Raw genomic sequence first — 27,688 nt, forward strand, 5'->3', positions numbered from 1 at the left:
TGCTCAATGTCCAGCTATCGGTTCTTGTTATACCTTTCCCTGCCAGCTTTGGAAATGATGTATTTTCCCTCGGGAGGTACTTGCGTGTAATGAAACTGCTTTTCAAACCACCTTGTATGTGCTAAGAGAGCATATGGCCTAGAGGCCTCTGTCCGTGGGGTCGGGCGGTTGCGCAGCTGCCTGATAAATCGGATCAGCCTGCTTGTGGCATGATGGAAGACTACATTTTTTTTCCCCTTTCGGTTAATTAACCTTCTTCTAATTGCTAGCATCCACCTCGCCCTGAGGCTCTGAGAACCTCAGGTGAGGTGAGGGGGTGAGGAGGCGCAGCCTTCCTCCCCTTCCCGGTGCTGCTGGGTACCGAGGCGCGGTTCGGCACTGGCCATCGCCCCCCAGCTCTGCCAGAGCCGGGAGCTGCTCAGGTCGCTGCAGGCAGGAGCACCTGCCATTCCCGGCGGGGATGCCTGATATTTGCATACATTTGCATATGTTTACATGTATCGCTTTACTCTTTTCTAGCAGGGGACCAGCTGGTGGCCCTGCCCTCTGCCACCCATCATCTTATCAGACAGAAGCGTTACCGACGCTGACTTTAGATCTCTTTTCCTGTAACTCCTCCAGCGGGGATGGGTGCTCAGCTCCACCCCCTCGCTCTTCGCAGCACGTTACCGGCCTTTTCGCCGTGCTTCATTCGCCCGTCGGGTTTTTGGGGCCGCGCCTTCCGAGGCCGAGTTTAACCGCTCCCTGCGCTAACGGGCCGCTTCGGCTCGCCCCAAAAAGCCGAGGAGGCGGGGCGGGGGGATGTTACGGGGTGTTACGGCCTGGGGGGAAGCGGGGGTGTTACAGCCGGGGGCAGGCGGGGGGGCCGTGCCCGCCGCTGCCGCCCCGCCCCTCCACCCTCCCCGGCCGCGCCGCCCCCCCTCCCCCCACCGCTTAAAGCCGCCCGCCCGCCCCGCCGCGCTCAGCGCCCCACGCCTCTCCTCCTTCCCTCGCCTGCCCCGGCCTGTCCGCCGCGATGCCGCTGTGGGGCTGGAGCCTGGTGCTGGCGGCGCTGCTGCCCGCCGCCGCCCCCGCCGCGCCGCCGCCCGCCTGCCCGGAGCGCTGCGAGCGGTCGCGCTGCCCGCCGCTGCCCGCCGCCTGCCCCGGCGGTGCCGTGCTGGACGCCTGCGGCTGCTGCCGCGTCTGCGGGGCGGAGGAGGGCGAGCCGTGCGGCGGGCCCGGCGGCGGCGGCCCGCCGTGCGGTGAGGGGCTGCAGTGCGTGGTGCCGCCCGGCAGCGTGCCCGCCTCGGCCACCGTGCGCAAGCGGGCGGCCGCCGGGCGCTGCCAGTGCTCCAGCAGCGAGCCCGTGTGCGGCAGCGACGCCGTCACCTACGCCAGCCCCTGCCAGCTGCGGGCCGCCAGCCGCCGCGCCGAGCGCCTCCGCCAGCCGCCCGTCATCGCCATCCAGCGCGGAGCCTGCGGGCAGGGTAAGGGCGGGGAGCCGGGCTGGGGGCATCCCTGCGGGGCTGGGGGCATCCCTGCGGGGCCGGGCCCTCGCAGGCGCTGAGGGTTGGGCCCGGTCGTGCTCTGCCCTGGGTGAGGACCCGCATCCTTGGGGCTCTGCTGCTGCAGCCGCCGCTGCGCCCCTTGTAGAGAGGAGGGGTCGCGCCGCTGCAGCGCAAACAGCTCGGCAGCAGAAAGGCATCCCGTCCCGGTCGGTAGCTGGCATCACGAGGAGAGGACCAAAGAAAAGGGCTGGCCTTGGCTCAAGTTCTGGTATTCAAGTTCAGTGAGAAACTAGAGCAAGAATGCAGCGCTTGTCTTCGCCTGCCAAGTGTCAGGGGGGAAGAGAGTCCTATATCCAACTTTAATACTAATCCCCCTTCCCTCCCCCCCGAGAAGTGATGCTGGGCTCAAAATTGGGGGGAAACTGGTTGCAAAACTCCCGAAGCCGGTAGGGATGAGGACCCGAGCCCGACCGTGCGGCTTCAACAAAGTTTGGAGAAATAACTTGAGTTGCGCTCCCGTCCAGGCGCTTTGTCCCAAGGAAATGCCCCGGGACATAAAGCCAAGAACTCAGAAGCTGTTAAAATCCGATGGCAGCGGATGAGCGCGGCGTGTCCGTGGGGGCAGAGCAGGCGGCTGCCTGCCTTGGCCCCTTTTAGCGGATGGTTATTAATAATAGATTTGCTCGAGAGGGGGATGCTTGTAACTAACCAGCTGACGTTAAGGGGTTTGTTTGGTTTTTTTTTTTTGGAGGATGGGAGGGGCCGTCGAGAAGTAACAATGTAACTAGTAGTATTTTTCCCTCAGCATTATTATTATTTAGTTGTTATTTCAGGTGAATCGGATGTAATTTGTGTACTCGGAGCTGCAGGACGGGTGCTAATTGTTTGTAAACCATGTAAAGACACATGGCTGGGTTATGAAACTGCGGCTCTGCTGCTGGAGTTGCTGAAGAGCCCGGTGAAGTGCTCCGTCTTGTCGGAGGGATGAGCGCAGGGTGAGACACAGCGAGGCAAAACCCTGCTGCGGGAGAAGCGGGGGGTGATGATCTTTGCAAGATGCAACCCCAAATACAGGCTGGCTTAAACCTTGTAAGCTAAGGTTGTGTGTTCCTTCCAAGCCACTCGGCACGTTTAGGGGGTAATATGTAAAACTTAGCATGAATTAAGCCTTTATTTCTCACGTGGTAGTTCACCATCTAGTAAGTCAGTGCTCTTTCACTGAGGATTTATTGTTTTGGTATCAGTTGTACCGTTTCTGCACTTGTTTCTTTAAAAACAAATCTTTTTCTAAATGTAGCCATCGTCTGTACAGCAGAATAATAGTCGTATATGGCCACATATAGTGACTATATGTTCAGCGTGAGCAAAATACTGAGCCTGCATTACAGATCAATCTTACAACTTTTGTATCAATACAATCAATTTATTGTACCGCTGATTTTCCCCTTGGTTTCAACGCTGCGTTGTGCTCTGTGGAACATTGCTGGCATTTACTGACACTGGACACAATTAAAGCTTTCACGCTACAGTTTCCTGATCTCTAGTATAATATAATGCTTTATGATTTTTTTTTTTTTTTTAATTCTCAATTCATGAAACCAATATTGTTTTCTCAGTCTTTTCTGCAGAACGTTTGCAGAATTCGGGCTGTGTTTGAGCTGGAGAGTAATACGTGTCTCTGATAGATGGTACAGAAAATGCACGGGCTGCATATAGACCTTGTATAGGCAAACTCCACTGCAGGAGACCCATCATGTGTACGTCCAGACAATTGTTTTGCCCTTTTGCATCTCTGGTTGGAGCGAGGCTTATTTTCTGTATCAGTGGGGACAAAAGGAAGGTGCTGGAGAAGCCAACCGGTAGCACATGTTTATCCCTAGTCCAGAGCAAACATTGCTGCAAGCAAAGCTTTTTTTCATATGTAAAGAACCTAAAATAACAAGAAATGGAGAGCAAGGCTGTAAAGCACTGTTCCCTGGAGGCAGATTGAACCACCCTTTTGAAAAGCCATTGCCTAATATGTGAATCCTTAGAGTTGTTAATTTTTTAATGTTATTTTGGGTTCGTTTTCAGGAGTGCTTTTGCTACCAAGAGATGGAGTTCTCTTTGGTAAAATATATGTATGCTTTCATAGTAACATAGCTATATAAATAATTTGGTGAATACAGTGCAATGGCCCAGGGAAGCGAGGGAATGGGGATGTAGAGAAAGTGTGTGGAAAGCACTTTGTTGTTGTTTTTAAGTTTCACATTGCTTTAGTAACTGGTCAAATGTAATACAGTGTATCTTGCATGAAATAAAGTAAAACTTTTTGTTTTTTTTCAATTTTCATCTGCTACAGTCCACTCCCAGTGCTGCTTTTGTCCTGCAGTGATTTCAGTGCATCTGTTCAAATACTGGGCGTGTTTATGAGAGGATGCGGGAGAGGCAGAGGAAGGTTGCTCTGGGTCTGTGTGTGTAAGGTGGAGGTTTTCCTGTGCAAAATGGGAATCGTCAGTCTTAAAAAGCTCAAGGAAAATTTCACAAGCCTTGGAGCTTATTCTAGCCTCAGGCCTAAACGCTGCTGAGGGGACGGGCGGTGGCAGGGTGCAGGATCAGGCCGAAGCTCGCTCTGCGAGCCAGACACAGACACACACAAAGGGCACAACAGGCTCTACCTGGAGAAACCCCAGGGGCAGCGAGGGGAGAGGGGAAAGCTCAGCTGTGGCTTGTAGCCAGGAGACACATGGGTTACACTTGGTGCAGCGAGCGCACGGGGTGGGAGCAGGGCTGAAGCACGCCCTGCCTGGGCTCACCTCTGTTAATGTCAGGCAGGGCAGGTGCTGAGCAGGGTGACAGGCTGTGCGGTGGCTGCTCAACCCCTGTCATTAGTGCTGTGTCCCTGGCTGAGGCGGTGCGCCCTTTCCAGCTCTCCCCTCCTGCGGTGGGGCCATGGGCAGCGTCACCGGTGGTACCCGTCCTGCAGCATGGGCAGCCTCCCTGGGGCGGGCATCTTCCCTCTGCCTCCAGCACATGATGTAGCCCTGGCTTTCGTGTCAAAACCGCTGGCAGATGAGCGCTTGCGGCACCGGCAAGCTGTTCGTGCACCACCCTGGGCAGGGCTGCTGAGCTGCAGCTTTCACAACAGAAATCTTTGCTCTCGGTGAAGGACAGGAGTGATGTTGGTAGAGGGTATTCAGGCCTGCAAAGCACATGCCGGTGCAGCGTGGTGTGGGTTGGTACCCATGAAGGTGCAGAAAGAAGGTGAACATCCTCTGAGCAGAAACCATGGCTGTGTAAAGACCATCACACAGCCAGGAGTGAGGTCAGTGCAACGAGACCTCAATATTCTGTTTGAGGTTCAACATGCTGGGAGGATGTTTTCTTTTACTTCTGCAAATATGTTTTTGGTGCTCTTAAATCCCTCCTGCTGACCAAGGGAAGAAGGCTTGGGATGTTCAACACAGAACTTACACCAGTCTTCCTTCCCCTCCTCGCTTCTCCTGGCAAATGCTGCCAGGCGTTTTAGGACAGTGCCCTTCTCTCCGTGTTGTGCTCTTTGCGCTATAAAATACAAACTAACCCGGATTTCTCTTTTCACCTTTAACTAGACTAAGAAGAAGAAAGTTCCTCGTGGTTGCTCTCAGTTCCTAACTTCACTGCCCCTTTTTGAACCAGATTTTCATGTTTTCATATTTTTATTAGGCTTATGTCTAATGTGGTATTCCATTAATATCAGCAGTCCTCAGCACACCAGCATCTGTTACAGGCTGTTCACACTTCTCTGTCACAGGTGTGCTCACACAGTGATGTCATATCTGGACTTTGATGTGAACTCTTCTGGTTTAGATTATGCAGGTCATTACTGCTTGCTTTGGGGGCAGGCGGAGGTGAGTTTAGGGGTAACTCTCAGTTCTAGAAAGGTGTGCATCGCTGACAGATACAGGCTTTGCTGTTTCTCTCCCTCGCATTATCATTGCATAGTTCCAGAGATGGGGGAGCGAAATCCATCACTTAAACTCAGTTTCTTGCAAAGTAGCTGACTGTATTTTGAAATGAACCAGGCGAAACTGCATCCAAGTGACTCTGTTAAATTATCTGGCAGAAGAAAAGGACCTCTGCGGTCAATAAACCATTTGTCATTAATTGAGTCCTCTAAAAAACAGCGTAAGAATGAGATCCATGCAGCAGAGGATGGGAAAGAGCAGTGGAGGGACCTGCCTGAGTGCCTTTGCCTGCAGTACGGCTGGGGCTGACGGGCTGGCAGTGCTGAGCCTTGCAGGAATGAATAATCAGGGCAGGAAAAGAAACTCAGCTGAGAAATCTGGGAAAGTCAGGAACTGAGCCAGATATTTGTCGAGAGGAAAGTTGATATTGTTGTTATGAACTCGGCTTTCGGCTGTTTCCCGAAAGATAACAGGCCCACGATGGTTAGTGTGCTGAAGAAGTGTTGGGAGGGCTTCGCAGGTTACTTGGCACGTGTTAAGTCTATTAAAAGTGACCTGGGAGGACTGGGCGTTAAGGAATTGGATACTCAAATGAGTGCTCCAGTGCTGTTAATTTTTTTTTATCTGCCTTCGTCTCCCTCAGTTGCTGTGTTTGGGTGGTCTGACATTATCTTCTGACTTCCCTCAGACTCTCTTGCAGCAGCCGGAGAAGGGGAGGGAGGGAAGAGGCAGCCGAAAGCAGTGGAAATAAATAGCAATATATTTCCAGAAGAGAACCAAGTCCCAAGTGTGGGATTAAAAAGCTTTTCCAGAGCCAAGTATTCAGCTCTGACAGGAGGGAGCTGTAAGAAGTGGTTTGTCTGAAGCAGCTCACCTTTTCCCCTCTCCCCATCTAGGTTTCCTTCCCGGGCAGCCAGCAGTAATTCTGTAGTCTCTAGACTTCAAACAGTCAAGTTGGTAAATACAGATTTGGAACAAGGAAAGATTCAATCCTTTCATCTTCTGGGCTTTGAAATTTAAAGGTACCCGTGGACTGGACAGGAATACTTAAAGCCATGAGTAAGCAGCAGGAGTCTTATTAAGTAGAGTTTGGATGTGATGGAGGCAGCGTATCCTGAGCAGTGAAAGGAAAGAATCTGCCCTCCAAGAAATAGGAGAAGCTGGAAAATATTTTTCAAATGTGAATTTACATGTACTTGGAGTGAAAGAAAGCAACGTTAGAAATAGAAACGAGGGTACTGTGGAACTTGACTTTTGTTGTAAATAAAGTCATTCCTCACTCCAATAAACTACTGGGGCCTCTAGGATCCCTGGCTGGCCTTGGCAGTATGTCCCACAGCGTTTGTGTCTGGGCCCAAGTGAATATCTGGTTTTATTTTGGAGGCTGTGTTCAGGATGTAGAAAAAAAGAAAGACTTTATTTTGCCTTCTGGATACAACAGGTCATTGTGATTCTCAGATTGGTTTGCCTGCCTTAAAGAGGAGAGTATAACCAAAAAATAAGCCTCAGCTCCCCTATATCGAAGGGCTATAAAATAATGCATTGATCTTACACTAACTGAAGATGTTGACCTCGTGTCTGTAGGTAACAGGAGACTTCTAATATCTTAAACTTGTAAGACAGGGCACGGGTGACTAGTTATTTTGTTTTAAAGTTTAGGGAATTGAGAAGATCTTGGCTACCATGTTGTAGTGACTGGAGATGAATTAGGCAGGCAGGGTAGCTCTTGAATTTCTGGGTTAATATCAGATACCCTGGTGCACTGATAAGACGAAGCACGAGGCTGGAAGCCAGCTGGGTTGTGCAATTTGTTGTGAGTGCTCTGCCAGGAGCTTGTTTCTGAAGACAAAAATGTGTGCATGTGTATGCGCACCCACTGCAAAGAAAATACATACGTGCAAGTAGATCCATTAGCCTCTGCTTTTGCTGCACGCCAGCTCTGCAGGGTGGCACCCGCGCGGTAGCTGGTCCTGTCGGTGGGAGCAGCAGCGTGTGGATGGCACCAGTGCTGGGGCTGTGCGGAGCTACGTCATGGTATAGCTATGCTATAGGCACTCTGTAAAAATTTTCCATGTTACTAGTTAACCAAACCACGTTCTTGTGTTTGTCATTTTTTCCCATCAAATTCTGTCGGGGTTTCTCAGCCTTCCCATTTTGCTGCTCTTGTAAAGCCTTGTTTTGGTGAGGTGGGAAAGTGAATGGTTCCTATATCCAGTTTTGCAGACTTGTTACTATACATATTGATGAGACAGAGCTATGGTGGTTAGAATTAAAAAACACGTCATGTTTCTGGTAGCAATTGGATTTGCACGTATTTTTATTGACAAAGAACTGATGGATAAAATAATGCATATTAAATCTAGTAACCACGCATAGAAGTTATCCAATGGTCTTAAATTTGAAATAGTTTATATAGGAGAGCATTAGGAGAAGCTCACAATATTTTGCCAGAGGCCAATATTGTTACCCCGTTTTACAGATAGTGAATCTAGGGCAGAGAAAGATAAAGAGCTTTGCTCAAGGTCAGCCAGTAGCAGAGCTGAGAGCAAACGGAGCTTTTCACGAGTCCCTGCTCATTTTTCTGCCCCTTGCCAGCATTGCAGCTCCATTTTCCATTACTTTTCTTTTCCATTACTCTATTTCTTAAACTTGCAGACTGCAGTTCTGGCTTCGTTCTGCAAACAGCATCGATGATCTGTCAATCTCCATCTGCAGAAAGCAATTTTGGAGAAGGAAAGAAGTGGGTGGACCAAGCACGAGCACTAATAAGGAAGAAATACCCAAACAACCCTCTCCCCTCCCACCATCCCACCCCCAAAATAAACACAGCCCCCCAGGAATCTCATAACTTCAACATTTGTGGTGGTAAAGGGATGATTCATTCCTTTTTCCAGGATGACATATGCACTGTTTGGCATGTCTGCCCAGTCCGTATCAGAGATCTGGATGTAGACTTCTGGGTATAAAGGTAAAGCTTGGCTAAGCCTTGTTTTCTTCTGTATCCAGACAGTAAAAGTGGGCAAGTAGAAACCACTTATAAATAAAATACGAAAAATATTCAGATGATCCATAAAATAACACCAAACAGACATGCGGGTAAAAAAAGCCACTATGTAAATAGTCAATATTGATAGGGGAGCAGTGAATATAGTAATTAGAACTCTAAATATTATAAAAATATGCATATCTGAGAGTGAAATAGAACCTGCTCTTCTTTTAACCTTTAAGGAGCAGCTGTACGTGCAGTGGAGCAGGGTGCTGCGTGACGGTGGCTGGCTCACCGCTGGCAGTGCCACCTCCTTCCTGGAGTGCTCCAAGCAGGATGGCAGAAACACCCTCTGTGTTAATCCAGTTTCATTTCCCAAGCACTCGTTGATTTCTGATGTCCACGTTAAAACAAATCTGGACACTCTTAGAGTGATTCTTAAGACATGAGTAGAAAATACTGACAGAGGCTGAGGGATTTGTTCAGTACATAGATATTGTGGCTTTTGCGATATGGTTATGCTGGATTTATGTATTGTACAATTCTGAAGCCCCAGAGTAGGAGGGGTGTGTGTTTTATTACTGTTTTGTGGTTTCTTCTGTAGATTTTATCCTTCTGTGTATCATTTCTGTGTCACTCTTAAGTTCTGCCACAGACAAGTGGTGAAATCAATGCCTTCTCCAGCTGCAAAGAAGCAGCATCTTAGGAGGCTTTTTTTAGGCTTGCATCTTAAGAGGCTTTTTCTAGGTTTCTCGTTAGAGAAAATATGTTTAAAAAGCATGAAAACATGAACTTGTTTTTATTCCCTGGTGTCTTCATACCAGGGTTTCTGGAAGTTGAAACTAAGTCTCTCTCAAGCAGGGATTTCTTCTAAAGATGCAGTGCAGAAGTTTCTCACATACTTAAAATGAGACCTTAATGGTTTTATAATGTTACGAGGAATTTTCAAGATCAGACAGCTGTTGGCTGCATGTAGGATATAGGAATTACCACGTCGTTGTTGCCGAATAGGCGTTTGCGGGATGTTTTGCTGGTTCTGTGCCTGCGATGAGTGGAGCTGGGAGGTAGAGCATGGTGATGACCCAAGTTGGAAGGGATGTAAACTGAGCAGGGCTGGAAAATGGAGAGGAGAAATTATTCCTGACTCATCTGTTATATTTTCAGCCTTGTGCAGAGAAGAGAATACCACGTCTGCCTTAACCTGTTGTCTGAAACATTCTTTTCACCTGTCTGCAGCAAATCAGGCAGCTTATTTTCCATAACTACCGGACTTATGTTTCTTAATGTTTCTAGTTCAGACAAGACTGCTGTTAATGATGTTTTTGAGCTCAGCACTCTTTGCCCTTGTCCTGAATTGCTCTTCACTTTTTTTTTTTGTGTCTGAGCATCTTCCTGCACCCTGCCTTCCCTCCTCATCCCCTGGACAGACCGATGCACCCATGCAGGCACGGGGAGTGGTGCTGGCATGGCCACCCAGAGCCCTGCATCTTTGTCAGTGGGCTGCTGCCTTGCAATTAATTTGTCCTCTCCTCCGATGAGCCCAGGCTCAGCATTGTATTAATATGGCAATGCTGCTCCGGGAACAGCGTGTTCCTCCTCGCAGGGCTGCGTTCCTCCAGCCCGGGGCTCCAGCCTGGCTGTTTATGCAGAAGTTGGGTTTCCTCCCACCTCACCGCTGGTGTTTACAGAAGGAATCGCAGTTTCCTGTTGTGTTAGATGGAGCTGTCGCTCCGCTCTGGATTCCTGCCCTCCCTGCTTACGCCGAATTGCTTTTGAGCCTCGTCAGCTTGAAAGCCTATTGCTTTTGCTCACTACTACTATAGTTGCAAGATTTTTTTTGCAGGGGCAGCCGGTGCACTTTGTTTATAGAAGAATTTCTGGCATTTCTAAGAGTTTTTATATACATATTTTCTCCCTGTGAGGTTCTGCAAGGATTGCTAAATCCTGAGACTATTCCTGTGAGATAAAATAGGGGTTATGCCCATTTTAAAGATAAATCTAAGACACTGAGGATTCAAATTACTTTTCACAAGTTGCATAGAGCCTGAGTAACACAGCTTAGACTGAGATGCACACATCCTGGGTGTTCATCCTTCTGCAGAATGTTCCAACCGTTTGACATCTATCTAGCAATTCAGTAGTTGAGTTGCAACAGAAGATACTCTGATTCATTTACTAGTTATTCTGCCTTGTAGACAAGTGGTAGGAAAAGTTCTTGTTTGGCTAAAAATTCAAGTTTAAATCTGAAGTTACATAGGAACTTGCTGTGAAAAAGCTGCAGGCACATTGCCCAAGGGCACTGCCCATTAACCATTTTCAGTGGCAAGAAAATCTTGAATTACATTGGGACTGGATGCCAAAGAGGTCTGTTTCATGCTAAGAAAGAAGCTGGACCAAAGAGGCTGAACCAAAGTTCTCTGAATACTCTCTGCTTTACGATTTAATTATCTTAAAAAAAAAACCCCGCAACATTTTTTTTTGATGTTTTCTTGTTTTAGAAATGCAGAAGAGCTCTGTATGTGTTGTTCTCTTCATGTAGCCTGGTCATTCATGTGTTACCAATATCTGCTTTTACTTATTCGTACATTTGCGCTTTCAATAACTTACCCCTAAGCTCTGATCAGGGTAAGCATTAATTTGTGACCAGTAGTTGGGAACAGGATGGACGCAGAGACCGAGCTATCCAGTGCATCCAGCCTCTGCCCCACTAGCAGGAAGGTCCTGCTGCTTGGTGGCATTTGTCTCCTCTTTCACACCCTTTTCCCTGCAAATCGATAAAGTCAGCTTTTGTTCTGGAGAATATCAATGAAAACGTGCAATTTATTCACCTTCATTTTTGTACTCAAAAGTGCTATGTTATATAAGCGACCACACGCTGGTCTGAAAACTGTTTTGTGTTATTAATTTGAGAGCTGTTTTGTTCTACAAACTTTGTATAGATTCACCGTTTTGTTTAGCTTTGCAGCTTTTTTTTTTTTGGTTTGTTTAAAATCAGTGATTAAAATGAATGGTTTCAGGCTTTTGGATTAGCAGGGAAAATACGAATTTCAAAGCCTGTTACTTGCAAGATCTCTGGTGCATGTGACAGCATCCTTGTTCAAGGTTGCCAAGAAAGAATTGATCATCTAAATATTATGATGCAAATGGACTTTATTTTTCCTTTGCAAGTTTGCGTTCATACCAAAAAGCAATTTTACTTTAAATCCTCACTTGAATCTTACAGTGGTTCTTGCTGCAGCACATATTTTAAGTGAATACCAGATCTGTGCGGTTTACTATTTGGTAGAATAAAACGCTTGAAATCTCTCCGTTATTTAGCACTGTGAAAATATTTTTGCTTTTAGGGATGTCACAGTAATATGGATTTTATTCTCAGAAGTCTGTGAAGTGTCTTTAGTTTCTCCTTGGATTACAAAGGGAAAAAATAACTGATGTAATAGTGGCTTTATTAGCATCGTGCTGTGGTTTAGACCTCTCAAAATTCCCTCCACTGCTCTGAAAGTTGTTCTTAAGCAAATCATCTATGATAAGTAGAATGTTGTGTCTTATTTTCATAGTGTTTTCATTGCGTAATATCCTTTTTTGGTGTATTACACAGTTTAACCTTGAATAGGAAGTGGAATATTTAGGCTTGCAGTTTTATGTAATCTAAAAAAGAAAGAGTGGCAGCAGATTCCCATACATCACTTTTTCCTCGTGTCTCTCCAGCAGAGCTTGCTGATACCACCGTTTTCAGTGTGAGCTAAGCACATTTGCTGGAATTTCTGTTTCCATAGTAGCGTCAGAGGTTTTAACGTTTTCCTATATGACATGAATGGGAGTTTGTACAAACACCAGCGGTTGGAGTTTTATTTGGGAGGGTGGAAGTTCTCCAAGTAAAACTTTACGGTCTTGTGGTTTGTGTTAGTAGTCACCAATTCTGCCAGCCCAGAGGTTTCGTGAGTGCTTAAGCCCTTCTGGTTTCATTCTGCAGAGAAACCCAACCCCAAGCTGTTCTTTCAGAGTCTGGTGTGCGTATGCATCTGGGATTGTGTATCTGAATATAACATTCAGCAAGCAGCGAGTACAGGAGGAAGTAATCATCTATTTTCAGCAACCTGGGTAGCTCAATATGTTTCGTTAGCCCATAAACTTCAGCAGGTTGTGGTGGCACTGCTCGTACTCTGTGTTACTGGGCAAGGATTTCATGGAATCACTTATGATCATTATGGAGTTAATGGGGAGAGATAGATAGATAGATTAACCACAGATCCCTGGATCCAGCCCCATTTTCTTCTGCTGGTACCAGCCTGATGTTAGCAGAGCCCAGATCCCACCAGTTGAGATGGTAATGCTGGGTCTGATGAACGTGGCGGGGGTGCAAGCATGAAGCAAACCCAAAGGATATTTTACTTTGGTTCCCCAGGAGGGACAAGGGCGTTGCACTTTTCCAATATGAAGCATCTTTAATGAAGAACCTGGAGATGGTGCTTCACCCTCCCTGCAATTTGCATATGAGCATCCTCTTTAACAGTTATAAAATTACAAAGACTGATAGTTGCAGCTGTCTTGGATGATTACTATTTCATGGGAAGTTAGTTTTTTGTTAAATTTTAACAGGAATGAAAGCTTCTTGTTGTTTTTAAAGAAATCAAAGGCTCAATTCCAGAGTGAATCTGAGCTTTTCAACTTAGGACATGAGGATATCTGGTGTGGTCACACCAAGTGAGGGTGGGAGGGAGAGACGTGCTGGTGTTTGCTGGGGTGTGCCTTTTCTTCCCCTCCCTGTATCTAAGATAAAAAGTCCCATTGAATGAGATAATTGTGTTGGTTCTAACTTCAGACAGTGAAAAGGAGACATGGGAGCGTTGAGGATGCCTTGGCACAGGCTAGCTGCGTTGGATGCAATCGGGAAGGAGAGGAGGATGGGGAGCAAGCTGAGCTGGTCCTGATGGATGAGAGCAGAACCCCATTGTTTGAAAGGGGGAAAACACATGAAAACTGGATGGGGAAAAAGATCGATTTTTGACTGAGATGTGCCTAAAGCTTTGCATGAAAACCTATTCTCACTAGAGGCGGACCTACACTGAGAGAAGACATTCCAGAGCAGCAGATACAGTTCTCACAATGGACAGGGAGAGGTTACTTTCAGGAGATTTCTATCTCCAAAGCATCTTTTCAGTTTAACTCAAAATATTACCAAAAGCGGCATGTATGAGTTGTAAGCATTAAAGCAGCCATGCCACTTCGAGTAATGACCTAATCAGAATCTAGATCTTAATATGCTTTTTGGCTCATCTTTATGAAACCAAATTATTTCAGTCATTTAGAGCCGACTGTGCTTTTTTTTTTTTTCCATGGCTTGGTATTCTGTCTTGCCTCCTAGCAGTTTGTTTACTGATATTAGCCCTGTTAATGTCAGTTGGCAGAGATTTTCCTTTTCATTTGAGGGCTGACAGCCAGCACACCTTTGAAGTCCTTAAACAATTAGTTGCCTTGGGAATTTTTCATTCTGTAACCTATTTATGTTTTTTTAAGTCAGTTTTTGATCATTAACTGAATTCACAACAACCATCTTCATAATGTTATTAATAAAGGTTTCTTAACCATGCTTATGGGCATTTAGGGCATTGTGCAATAGTTCAATAAAAACATTACAAAACAAATAATCGCGGCACATAAATAGGAAGAGGAACAGAGTGCAAAGAGCTGAACATCAAAGCCTGAAGGTATTTAGGAACTAGAACTTTATTCAAACCCACCTCTCAATGTTTAGAAAAAAAAACAAACAACAAAAACAACCCCAACTCCAAACACAAAACCAAAAAAAAAAACCCAATGAAGAGACTCTTTTAAGAACAAAACTCCAGAAGGGTGTGGTTTAAAAAAAAAAAAAAAAAAAGAAAAAGGTCAGAAAATTGGGGAACTTTATTCATGTGGATTCAACCCTGGTTATACCCAAGAAACAGTTTTTAACTGAGAAATCTGTGTTTTGGGGATCAGTTTAAGTATGGAATTAAAGAGCTGCCCACCTGCCTGTGGTGTACCTATAAGCCAGGATGGACATTGTGGTTAAATGTATATATCAGAATACACAGGCAGTGGGGGTTAAATAATCAAAATCATATAATCAATCAAAACTTAAAGCTATCCCTCTTTTTGCTTAACAGTCAGGCACAGTCCACTAAACCACTGTAGAGTCTTGAGCTCTTTAAACCTGAAAACTTGGAGGAGGATGTTGCATGCTACCCTTTCCACTCTTAAAACTGTTTTTTTTTTTCTACTAAAACCCTGAACTGTCAGTACAGCTGGAAAAATGTGTGTGTTAGAAGAGGAAAGTACCTACTGCAAAAGTTCTGAATTTCACTGTGGTCTTCTACAGTGGCTGGTGATGGCTGAAAACTACCATGTGGTGGCTGAGGAATAAACATCTCGTATTAGCTTTGTATTACTGGCGTTTTTATGGCAATTTAGGCTTCCACATAGTAGCCTGTGCCTACTGGTGATTCGAATCTAGGATAAAATTTTACATGGTGGTGGTTGCTTATAGGAAAGAGAAGTGCACCTCTCAGCTCCCACGTGCATTGCTCAGTAACCCCAAAGAGCAATCAGCTGTGGGGACCATTATGTACGTACGTAATGGGCAAATGGTATGCATGTGCACATGTCCATTTTGGTCTCTTTTTTTTTCCCCTGTGATACTTTTTCTCAGCGATAGAAAAGATTTTTAACATATTAATACTTTTACTATAGCCTTCAGATTTCATGTCGTCATGTGATGGTAAAGACCAGTTGATAGGAATTTTTTTTGTTAGCATTCATTAATGAATTTGTCTGAATGGTACTTGGACTTTTGTTTATTTGCTTTAAAAAGGTATGTTTTCCATTTAAATGGGCAGTTGTTCAAGAGCTGTTGCAAAACTGTGTTACACAATGCACGAATTCCTAATACATAAGCAATAGGCAGGCGTGGCAAGCTGTTGTGAGCTTTTTAGGTCAGTATGCCATGAATCAGTATTTATTATCTAACTCTGTCAGAGTATGAAATTTTGACCTTTTAACTGTGCAGCTTAGTTTGAGACTGCTCATGGAGGCGGATTGTACACAAAATACTGTCACTCCTGAAATCTTGGCATTCGTAGCCTCCGACTCGAAGTGAAGGCAGCTCTCTGAGATGGAGTATTAGTAGTCTCACCATGTACAGCTTAGGCATCCTTTCTCTTCTTGAATAGCTAAATGCAAAAAAGATTGAAGGCATAAAAAAAGCCGTGTGTTTTCCTGTGCAGTTCCCTCATCCGTGGGAGCTCTCTTTTTCAAGGGCAGGATGTGACCTTTGAATGTCTATGGCATTGTAGCTGAGGTGAAATCATTTTATAAGCAGTGAGCAAAAAGCATATTGATGGATACAGTAGAGCCCTGTGGCATTTTATCCCAACATCACATTAATCCAATCTGATAATCTGTCAAAGCTCCTATTTAATGTGAGTGAATACTTCCAGACTGCAGTTTCTTTCTCCTACTAGTTTTCCAAAACACTCCCATTATAGCTATCAGCTTTATAGTGATGACATGGTTCATTTAATACCAAATATTTGTCATAAAGATAACATAAATCCTTTGGTAAAGTGATGTTTGTCAGTGATTAAACCCCTTATGCCTTTCTGGCATAAGAATTCAAGGACAACAGCTTATACGTAAATCAGAGAAAGCATAGAATACTTCTGAGGAAAACAGTAGGTGAGGAGGCAGGTTTCCTGATCAACGTTCCTGTTCATAAAGCAGATTAACGTCTCCGATTTGTAATCAGAAACTGCATAGCGGATTATGTGGTTACTGCTGTGGCTGCTGTTCATGACTGATTGCATTTAAAAGCCCTTGAGATGCTTCACAGGGTATAAATGGGAAAAAAAAACATGTTCTTGAGTGATCAGATAGTGTTTGGGTTGAGCATCCACCCCTTTCACGAGGGCAGTGTATGCTAGGTGGCATTGGTAAGTCACCTGAAACCCATTGTTCATCCCTGAATCAAACCAGTATCTGGTTAGTATTGTTCCCAAACCATTCCTCTGAATCTCCTGACATGGGTTTTTGCCTCCAGCATGTACTTAAAAATTTGCATAGTTTTCCAGTCTGGCTTTCAGATAATGAAGGTCATTCAAGTATCAGTATTGGGATGATTTTATGGGATAGTCCTGTGTCGTCCTCTTACACCATCACAGGCACTTATAGCATTCACAAGCTGCTTACTGCTTTAATCTCTAGACGGATTTAGAAGCCAAATGGCATGGATGGATGGATGGGAGCAGCACACACAGCACATTCATACTCATCTGAAAGTCAATTACAGATTTGGCTGGTGCCTTTTATAATGCAAGATGGATGCATCAGATAAAGTGGGAAGACTAATGAAAACAAAGGGTGTTTCTTGCCTCTAGGGAATAACTCTTTGGGGTGTTCCAATTGCTTAGTTGCTCCCGATTTAAAAAAAAAGTTTTGCCCCCGAACTACTTAAGAAGGGGAAGCTGTGTCAGAATAGTGAGTTTTTTCCAGAGATTTTTAGACATCTGATGGTGCAGACAGGTTTTCTGTTGGCCACAATGGGAGTTTGGTATCCAGTGCTTTTGAAAATCCCGTTGACCTCTCTTGAATACTCACTGACCATGAGCTTTTGTGTTACAGCACTGCCCAGGAATGCAGAGCTTTGTCGTCCCATTGTTTTTGTGTGCGTATCTATTTTATAGCCTTGAGGGTGGTTCAGTAACTCCAAAGTACATGGGATCTGCTCCCTCTATGGGGTTGATAGACCACAGGAGGTTGCAGTGAAAAGGATGCCTTCAGTATGGTTGTGTAGAGCATATGTAACGTGCATCCACGTTTAGGTGCCAGGCGGAGGCTGGTGGCTCAAGCTGCGTGGGGGCACCGGTGGGAGATGCAGCCCAAACCTTGTACCCAGCTTTCCCAGCAGCTGCCGTGGGCTTAATCTGGGGTTAGGATCTTCTTGTCCTCAGCATTTTACAAACGCAGCAGCATGAGACTTCAAAAATCACCAAGCAGGCGTATTTTGGCAGAGGAACAGAGCCCGTTTGTTTGATCTGAGAAGACCATACGAGCTAAATAGACCATCCAGAAAAGAAAAGAGGTGAGAGCAGTAATGGAGGCATCTATGCACAAGATGCCTTTCACGAAGGGAAGAGCGAGGCAGTGTTGACATGGACTAAATCCCGTGCTCCTCCAGTGCCTTGCCCCTGGGAGCCATCAGCGGTGGGGTGTGCTGAACCAGGGGCTGGCCCAACGCAGGGTCTGTGGCTACAGCCACGCTCGGAGCAGCAGATCTGCTGCCCCATGGGCCAATTATGTGTGCTTGAAACAAGAAGGTTTCTTGAATCCTTTTGTCCTGATAACAAAACATGCTGCCTCTTCGCTGCGAGCCAGAAGGGAAATCTTGCGGGCAAGGGTTATGCTGCAGATGAATTTTAAGGAGGGGAAAGATATTCACTTGGAGCTTTTTTTAATCCAGGTGTTTTGCAATGACCCTTCTCCTGTCACTTGAAGAACTCATGACATGTTTTCTGTTTCTATTTCAGGCCAAGAACATCCTAATAGCCTGCGGCACAAATACAACTTTATTGCAGATGTGGTGGAGAAGATAGCTCCTGCTGTGGTTCACATTGAATTATTTCGCAAGTAAACAAGATGCCCAGTTTTGATTTTTATATTCTTGAAAACAGCTGCCAGTGTGCCAGAAATGTTGGTTGATGCTGTGTAATAGCAAAGAGGTTTTAGAGATGATAAATATTTGTCACGCTTAAGAATTAAAGATAATTTAAGAGTTCTGAGGAAAAAAAAAGTTAAGCTAATGCATGTGCATTATCTTGTTAATGGTAGTAAGTAACAGCAGATATCCTAAAGCATTAAAAATCACCAGACTCTTTTTGGCTGTGTGTTATTTGTGACCTTTCACCTTTTTTGCAGCAATAAATGTTTGTTTCCTATGTCTTTTAGACTTCCTTATTCGAAGAGGGAGATTCCTGTTGCCAGTGGTTCAGGGTTCATTGTCTCAGAAGATGGACTGATAGTGACAAACGCCCATGTCGTCACCAACAAAAACCGGGTGAAGGTGGAACTGAAGAATGGTGAAACGTATGAAGCTAAAATTAAAGATGTTGATGAAAAAGCTGACATTGCACTAATTAAAATAGATGCTCAGGTGAGTAGTTAAAGCAAGACACATTTTATTCCTCTTCCAAAAGCTATTGCTAATTTTCACGTTTGAAGGAAAGGCTAGTAGTTTAGTGGTCTGAGTTATAGAGAATATTTGAGCTAGGTGGATACACATTTTAAAAGCCAAGTTTGTGGTTGGTAGTGGTTAATTTTATCACATCTCAATGTAATGCAAGCAAGTACATGGCACTTGTGTATGCATCCTCAAAATAAAAAACAACAGAGTTTGCTGGCTGATTTACACACACATTGGCTGGTGCAACTCTCCCTCTGAGAAGCATTGCGGATGTTCCCTCGTGGTTGTTAGAGGGATGTATTAGTCTTTCTTGTGTGCCTGTACTGAAGTCACAAATTGCTTTTAGAGGATGGGTTTATCCCTCTGAAGGGCTGTACCACACTGATGTAGATACTAAAATGGAAAATGTCTTAGGGAGCATCATGAATATGCAAATTAAAGCCAGCTTGGAAAGATGCTCTTACACTGCAAGTGGTTTTCTGAACAAATAGGAATGCAACTTCTCATCCATAGTCTTCCTCTATATCAAACATACGTCTGTCAGCATTTTTCTGCATCCTGCAAGAGCAGAAAAGGTGTCATGCAGTTCTGCACACGTCGACAACGTCACGCAAGTGGAATATTGTGTTGAAATACTGTGTAATGGAGATGCAACGAGATGCATGTGATTGCTTGGGGTGCTGCTCATATTGGTTTCTCTTGTTTGGACTGTTAACGACCTCCAAATTTAATGGGCAAGAACGTTTCATTTGAAACACATGACTCAAAAATGTGTAGATCTTGCAGTGTTGTTTTAGTTCAGACCTATTCCCCAGCGAGGTCAAAAGTGTTTGTGCCAGACTTCATGACTAAATCAGACGTCTAATGCAGAACTCTTGGATGACCCAAGATATGAAGTGCTCCTGCTGCTCCCTTGCCACCTTTGTCATTTAAAAGTTTGCTCTTTTTTTCTGATTTAAAAACTTCTTAACAACAACATGGCAGAAAACCTTAACAATACCAAGAATGTTTTTTGCCATGTTGTTTTTTCCTCTGTTTTCCTGAGATAACCTATTTACACATTTACCAATCACTTATTTTCTCATTTTTATATTAAAATAAGCAAAAGCAGTTCTGCAGTAACAAAGCAAAGGGAAAGATCCCCAGGATGAGAACTGGCAGCATTAGGCTGAATAGGATATGGCAGGGAGTGAAGGGCAGCTGGAAAAGTGATTTAAAATTGGAAGCACAACGTGGTGGGGAAAGTAGACCAGAAAATGGTGGTGAGAAGGAGAGGACTTCGAGCAATAGGAAGGTGAGCTTCAGAGAAGGGAGAAGCTGGTGAGTCAAAGAGAGGAGACATTGAACTGATGTGAGAGATCATTTTGAGGACTTAAGAAGAGAGCAGACATAGAGTTGTATGTTATTTGATACCCTAAAGAAATGGCTCCAAAATTTCCCGGGTAAGCTGCTTGCGAAAAAGGAGAACGTGGAAGACTGGAAGCAGCTTGGAAAAAGGAGAATGCAGCCAGATGAGTGGCCTGTAGTGGAAACTACTGCTAGACAGGGCTGGAATTGCAATTCTAGTTATGACTTGCAAGATGGCAGGTACTCTGCTTTTTTAAAAATTACTGCTGTGTAATTAAATGGTACTCATCATCATCTTCCATCAATTTAATTTTTGAATGTAGTTGTGACCCTGTTTTGCAAGTGGCACATCAGCTGCTCGCTTGCGAGTGTTTATCATTCCAGGTTATTATCCTCTTACATTGTTCAGTCATGGAGCAGGAAAGAATATATGATTTTTGATCTAACATGCAGCAGCTTTTACTGTTTTAAAAACAATTATTCAAAAATTCATAATTATCTGTATATAACTTATTGACTCCACGGTAGAGGGATGTGTCTTTGGCTTGATGTATTGACTTCTGAAGCCAGCCGACACAGCACCGGCTTCAGATTGTGAGCGTTGCAACCCAGTTAATTTATATATACTTGCAAATTCTTTAAGGCAGAAAACTTTTTCTGTATTAGAGCTATCTAGAGCCAAATCAGCTACGTGTTTCTTTCTGGGGGTGGAGAGGGGAAGGATTGATCTGTTAATATTCAGTTGTCTATGAGAAAAAGAGTTAGTTTTAATGAAACTTGGGAGATGTCTCAGTGCCTGGAGGCTGAGCTCTTCGCAGAAGGAGGCGAGCAGGCCCCCGCTGTCTTCCTCACATAATGTCAGCTTAGCACATCCGTCAGGGTAGCAGGAGATCAAATCTCGCATCTCTGCTCTAAATTAGATAGAAAATGGATATGAACTTAGGTCTGACCTACCCTCGGTAAGTGTCCTATCAGTTGTACAATGCAGGACCTTGTGTGTCGTTTCCCCCCTGACCCCTGCCTGTTGCATCTCAGGATAATTTGGAGGAGATTTGGGGAAAACTTCTTCTATCACTTGTTTTTTTTTCTGGGATGGGAGACCAGTTTTCCAGCTAGCTCTAGTGACATGGCACTGGGAAATCCCAGTCTGAGGTGAAGCCTGAGGGACCACTATTTGCAGGACAGATGATGCTTTTCACTTGGAGAATTAGAAACACAAAATTTTAAGTGTTCACAAAAAAGTTTAAATGGAAGCACAGTCAGCTGAGAAGTTGATTTTCAGACTGAACTTTCATGGGACATTTTTATATATCCATTTAAGTTCAGTGTTTGAGCTTTCCTTTTTCTACTGAAATGCCTTGCAATCATCCAGATTCATAAAAGGCTTTTTAAAATCACTGAGGTAATAATTAAAGAAGTCAATGTGACAGTACAAATAACCCTTTAAAAATCCGGATATGGCATGAAAACCATCCCTAAGAATTTTTCTGAAGTAAAAGGTGAAGTTCCTCCTTTTGAATAAATTGTTTGAAGGTGACATCGAAGATGCAGAAATTTTTATTTTCTTCTGTTTTTATGTGGCATGTTAAGGCAGGATCTGAAGGATGAGGAATGCCTCTGTGGTTAGGAACAGAGCTGGGCTTGAAGCAAGAGTTTAGGCTGTCTAGCTGGTATTCCTAAAACTGTTAAGATTTTGCAGCAACCTGCATGCTGTTTTTCTTTAAGGTGTGAGCATCTGGCCAAAGACATTACTAGAACTAATTTGGCTTTGCTGAGTGCAGTAGGAAATGAAAGAGGGTGGTAAAATCTGGGCACCAGTAAGAACGAACCGTTTCCCTGATTGAATTCTTCTCCATGGAAAAACATATTGCAGTCAACGAGGAACAGAAATCTTGGAGTTGTTCTTCTAATCCTAAAATACACGTATTTTTACAGTCTGTAAAAGTGAGAAACTGTATTTCTTGTGCCCATAGTGAGACACAGCAGTCTGATTAAGTGTTGAAAGTAGGAAGTAAGATTGGAGTCAAGTGTGGGGAAGGTGAATGCGATGTAACTATCCTTCCAAATGCAGACAGCTTTGAGGAGGCTGCAATACTAGAAAGAAGCAGCGCAGTTGTGGAGAATTTGGGTATGAACATGCAAAATTTATAAAACTTCCCTAAAAAAATTTGGAGTTTGGCAGCATAGGCAGAGGCTGGTGAAAGAATCCATCCTGTGTGGCAGATGCGATACTGCAGAGAGCCTGAAACCCATCAACAATATTGCACCAGATGCCAAAGCAAGCAGATGCTTTTGAGCTGGCAGAGCTTGATTATGGAATTCATCTCAAGACAAATAACGGCTGTGTTAAATGAGAATGTGTGATACAGCTGCTGAAAACTGTAAACACCAGAAGGAGGAAAGAAAATTTTAGGGTGGTTTAATGGACAATGTCAAGGTTAATTGCAGGCAGTGTTATAAAAGAGCCCTGTGCCCTCACTCAAGTTGAAGCTGGAAGCCAAAAGTAGTGGAAGGTGGAGATGGCTTTTGCCTGGAGACCCCTTTCACCCCTGGAAATCGGACTCTGCCCACAGAAATGATCTCTGTGGCAGGCGCCTATGGTTTGGCAGCGAGTACAGAAGCGGGGAGCATGGTGAATGGCTTTATTTTGAGGTGTATCTTCCTGTGCGCTTAAAAACCAGCCATGAGACACTTGCCACCGACTCTGAAATAGCACCTATATCATGGAAAACATGCCAGGGTCTGTGGATTTTTGCTCCTCAATGTGGCCAGTTACTGGCTTCTGTATCCCAGGCAGGATTTGGCATCTAAGTGATACAGCAGTAGTGGGTTTGTGACCAATGTCTAACTTGCGGTGGTATTTCAGCCCTTTTGCTTAAGGTTTTTCCTGCCTCTTACTAATAACCACTTAGTTTGACACTTGTAAATCAACAGGACCTTCTGCCCTCGTTCCTTCGGTGGTTTCATGAGGCAATGCAGCGTCTGTATCTTCGTGGTCAGAGGGGATTTGCTTTTTTTCCACTGTGTGTACAAACTGGAGGAAGCAGGAAAGCAAACTTTCCTGTTTATGTATCAATATTTTAATAGCCCACATTTTGAAAAACCAAACTACTTGAATACCAGATGTAAGTGGCTTTTCTAAAACGCTATTTTACTTTGAAATCTGTCGCTGGATATTACGTTGCTTCCTCTCAAGAGCCCGAGGAAGCCCACATATTGGTTCCAGAAGTCTTTCAGCTTCAGCAATGAAATAGCTTGTAAAAAGCTTGCATGTTAACTCCTGTTTACTCATCAGTTTAGGCAGCAGTGGTTTCCTGCCATCTCAGCTCCTAGTAGCCCTTGCTGCAGGAATGATGCGCTGACCCAGCTCCCCACATGGCAAAATGCTCACACACCTCCAGGGTGAGTCTGCCAGCACCAGGGTATTTATTTTATTTTATTTTATTTTATTTTATTTTATTTTATTTTATTTTATTTTATTTTATTTTATTTTTTTTATTTTAAGCAAGAACAGCGATATCTTGCCAGGTAATTGAAATCCTGGTGACATAGCAAAACAGCACTTCATCCTTTTTTATTTTTTTCTGCAAGCTTCCCATGCTCCATATTTAGATAAGGAGACTCAGTTTTGTTTTTCTAACTATACATGAAATACTTTCGGAGGCTTGTAATGCATTCAGCTTGGGTTTTTCATTTTCTTTGGCGTTTTGTCAAGCAGTTTCTAGATTGTAGATGATACACTACATTTTTATATGCTCATGGCCTGTGTTTTTGTTTTTGCCATAACGTATTCTGAAAGTTAAATAGTTTCATTAATGAGAACAGAAATGCAATTCCCAGGGAAGTTACATGTTTTGCCAGAGTTACTTACAGCTGCATTAGCATACCATGCAAGCATCTGCTTCTTTTCCATCTAAAAATATAAAGCGTGAAGGAGATCTGTCACTATTTAACACAAATTGAACTCAGAACATTTGTCTCCTCTTCATCAGTTTGTTAAACTACTTCCTGCAAGTTCATGATCTTCCTTCCACAAACGAAGAGGGTTACAGAGCAGGGATTTACTTGCTTTCTGTGCCAACGCAGAGACAGATTCATTTATTTAATGGGTACTTAGGGACATGGTTTAGTGGTGGACTTGGCAGTGCTGGGTTAATGGTTGGACTTGATGATCTTAAAGGTCCTTTCCAACCAAAACGATTCTATGAAAAAGTTCCAACCGAAACACCTACTGGTTATGACCATCTGTCTCTCAGTTTTTATTCCTCTGTGACACTGGCCAAGCCTGGTGATGGTTACATGCTGCCTCTTTTTTTAGTTTCAGAGCTGATTTGTCAAGGCTCCACTGATTTTACCTTGCTCAAGTTACGTTGCTCATGTACGTCAGGTGAACTTCTGGCTCCTGGCTGATGATGATGTTCTTCTAGACTTCTCCTAGCCTCCCATGCCGAGTTGCTGCTTGCCATCCATAGGACAGTCTCATCTGATCGTTGGGTGAAGCTGTTTCTCGTGGTGCTATGCAGCTCTCCATTTTGTGGGAGTTATGTTTATCCAGGGTTTGAGTCAAATCTGTGTATAAAAATGTCTGAAGCCCTTTGGGATGAGGAAGGCTTAAAATATTAACACTAATTAATGTGTCCTTTTCTGTCTGGGTGTAAACAGTGAGTCATGTGCCACTTATGGTTTTGCATGTTTAGTCCTATTTCTGTGTGCTTGCAGAATGCCTGCTTGCAGATTTGTTTTATTGAGTAAACAGATCCCAGCAGAGCCCTGAGGCTTCATCAAAAGAAAAACGGAGGGAAAGAAAAGACATTATGTGTTGCCCAAGGTCATGCAGTGAGTCACTGGGAAAGCTGGGTTTAGGTGCTGGGTGTTTCTGGCTCCCTGTTCATTGCGCTGCAAGGCATACTCGTTTGCCTGGGATTTTAATTAACTGTTGTGGCAAATCTATAGGTAACTGAAGAGAATCACGAGTTGTAACAGTAGTTGTGTCATCCTGATGACCGTCAGATGTTATGTAAAAATGGAAGAGTGCCCATTTATTAAGTATAGTTATTAAGGGCCTGAGACCCAAGCACTTAAACTTGGTTTACAGCGACTGCCTTAACATCCTGGAAGGGTGTGAGGGCACAGGCAGGGTGTTTTGACACGATTCTAGTTAACAACCACTGCTGTAAGTGCTCGCCCTGCATCTCCAGCGCTCCTCTTGGGGACTGCAGAAGGACATACTTCCCACCCAATCACTTGATGCCCAGGGATTTTGATGGGTTTTGTACTGATTTCACTTCAAAACCACCTCTACAATTTAAATAAATACTTGGGCTTTTTGATAATGGGAAGTTTAGTTCTGGATGAGGCAATGTTATTTTTAAGCTTTTTTTAGAGAGAAACCCCAAAATTTAAAGCCACTACAGTGCATATATTCTTCATAACCAATTCTTCATGGCATTTACGTGTAGAGGCACTAATGAGAGCATTTATTTGCAGTGCTGTTAGCGCACTCTGCACCACACTGTGCAGTACTCAAGCCCCACTAACTTTCATTTACCACGTAGACTCCCAGACCTTGGAGCTCTTTCTCAACTGTGAGAGACCTTGGGATAATAACAACATCCTTGTTGTTCTTTAAGTGGGATAGATACCAGTGTGGGTGGTCCTCCCATCCCCTCCCCATGGCATGGGGCTATGTAACAGGTAAAAGTGAATTCTCTGGGTTAACAGAATATGACAAATCGAATGCATTAGTTACATTTGTAGTTATCTTGAGATAGTGTATTTTTACATAAGGCTGTACATATTCTAGGGAATGCATAGAGAACACGTTTCCCAAAGCTATGTTTCATAATATCACAGAATCACAGAATCAATCAGGTTGGAAGAGACCTCTGGGATCATCAAGTCCAACCATTGCCCTGACACCACCATGTCAACTAGACCATGGCACTAAGTGCCATGTCCAGGCTTTTCTTTAACCCCTCCAGAGATGGTGACTCCACCACCTCCCTGGGCAGCCCCTTCCAATGGCTAATGACCCTTGCTGAGAAGAAATTCTTCCTAATGTCCAACTTGAACCTCCCCTGGCGAAGCTTGAGGCTATGTCCTCTTGTCTTAGCGCTAGTTGCCTGGGAGAAGAGGCTGACTCCCACTTCACTACAACCTCCCTTCAGGTAGTTGTAGACTGCAATAAGGTCACCTCTGAGCCTCCTCTTCTCCAGGCTAAACAACCCCAGCTCCCTCAGCCGTTCCTCATAGGTCATACCCTCCAGACCCTTCACCAGCTTGGTTGCCCTCCTCTGGACTCGCTCCAACACCTCAACATCTTTCTTGAAGTGCGGGGCCCAGAACTGGACACAGTATTCAAGGTGCGGCCTCACCAGTGCCGAGTACAGAGGGACGATCACTTCCCTAGACCGGCTGTGCAGAGCAAGGCAATTTTTGCAATTGATTTTTGTTCCTAGCAAAGTAAAGGTTAGCCAAACTCTTTCCAGAAGGCATGTTGAATCACACAGATGACCCACAGCCAATCCATACAGCGCTAGACTTTGAACTGAAGCCTAGCTAGTATAGGCAGAGGCTTGAAAAGTCAGCACAATCAAAAGTAATTGTATTAGTCAGAGATTCTTCATGTATTTTCTTTCTGCTGCCAAGTACAATTTTGGCTTTGTGACTGTTTTTATAACTCAGGAACATTGTATAAATCTTCAACTTTGTACATGACCAGTCTCTTATTTCTGTTAATGAAAAAAAAAATATTTCTGTTTTCTTTTGCTTGTCTGTGTTTCATTTGCTGATAAATGTCCACTTTCTCGGTAAAGTATCCGTTTTCAGGATACAAACAAAAGCCACTTTTTGTGTGTTTGTTTTTTTTTTTTTAAATAAGGAAAAGCGGTGCCAAAAAGAGATGCACTTCTTGACCAACGACATCTTGAAAACACGTGCTACGTAAGCTTAATAGCATCTGGCGAGAGAAGGAAGGGCCGGGGTGCTCCCTCTATCCAAACAATACCCATATGGGGCTGTTTGTGTTGCATATGCTGCGTGCTTCCCAGCACAGCTAATCGTAGCTGCCTCTTCCCCGCTGTACCAGAGAGGTCCCCTGGAGTCAGGGCCGTGGTCTGAGATGATGAACTGCTCAGCAGCATTGCCTTGGGATGTTGCTGCTTGTCTGCTGCGCTGCAAACGCGATGGGGAAACTGGGGATCGCCATTGAATCCTTCTCAGAATTAAACCACAGCCTTGGCTGCAGCACTGATAGGGGCCACGGATAATTATTATTTAATAGTAGGGCATTGCTGGTTGCAAAAACTTTCCTCTGAACGATAATTAGAAAGGGAAAGTTTTTCTCCTTACTCTTCTGCCTATTCTGTTGCTCTTCCAACTGATTCTGTTTAACAAGCAGTTGGTTAATTATTTTCTTGCTGTCTGGAGACTAAAGGCTAAGTTTCCGTAGAGCATCTTATCCTGTCTGGGATTTGGCAATGAGTTTTATTGAAACAATCTGTTCATCTGAGTAAAATTTTGCTGGTGGGATTGTTACAACGGATACACAGGACCAGACTTGTCAAATATTAAAACCATAGTTTCTGTATTTGCAGTGGCATATAGTGATGACTGATGTCTTTCATTTTTTTCCATTCTACTTTGCAGCCATTGTGTATCTCCTAGGTCATTTGACATAAAACTGTGCATGAAAATTACAAAGTGATGGGCATTTGGGTTAGTTTAT

At 44.2% G+C, this 27,688-nt stretch overlaps 1 protein-coding gene across 1 annotated transcript in view; it reads left to right on the top strand.

Moving 5' to 3' along the window:
• The first annotated feature begins 980 nt into the window (after positions 1-980).
• The window catches only part of HTRA1 (HtrA serine peptidase 1), a 34,776-nt gene continuing 8,068 nt past the window's right edge, over positions 981-27,688 (top strand). Inside the window, exons 1-3 of the mRNA XM_068398657.1 lie at positions 981-1,466; positions 17,963-18,062; positions 18,381-18,585. Of these exons, the coding sequence (XP_068254758.1) occupies positions 1,016-1,466; positions 17,963-18,062; positions 18,381-18,585 (756 nt within the window). The 5' untranslated portion in view covers positions 981-1,015. The remainder of the gene's footprint in view (positions 1,467-17,962; positions 18,063-18,380; positions 18,586-27,688) is intronic.

This window comes from Nyctibius grandis, chromosome 4, assembly GCF_013368605.1.
Source record: "Nyctibius grandis isolate bNycGra1 chromosome 4, bNycGra1.pri, whole genome shotgun sequence".
In the NCBI taxonomy this organism is placed as follows: domain Eukaryota; kingdom Metazoa; phylum Chordata; class Aves; order Nyctibiiformes; family Nyctibiidae; genus Nyctibius; species Nyctibius grandis.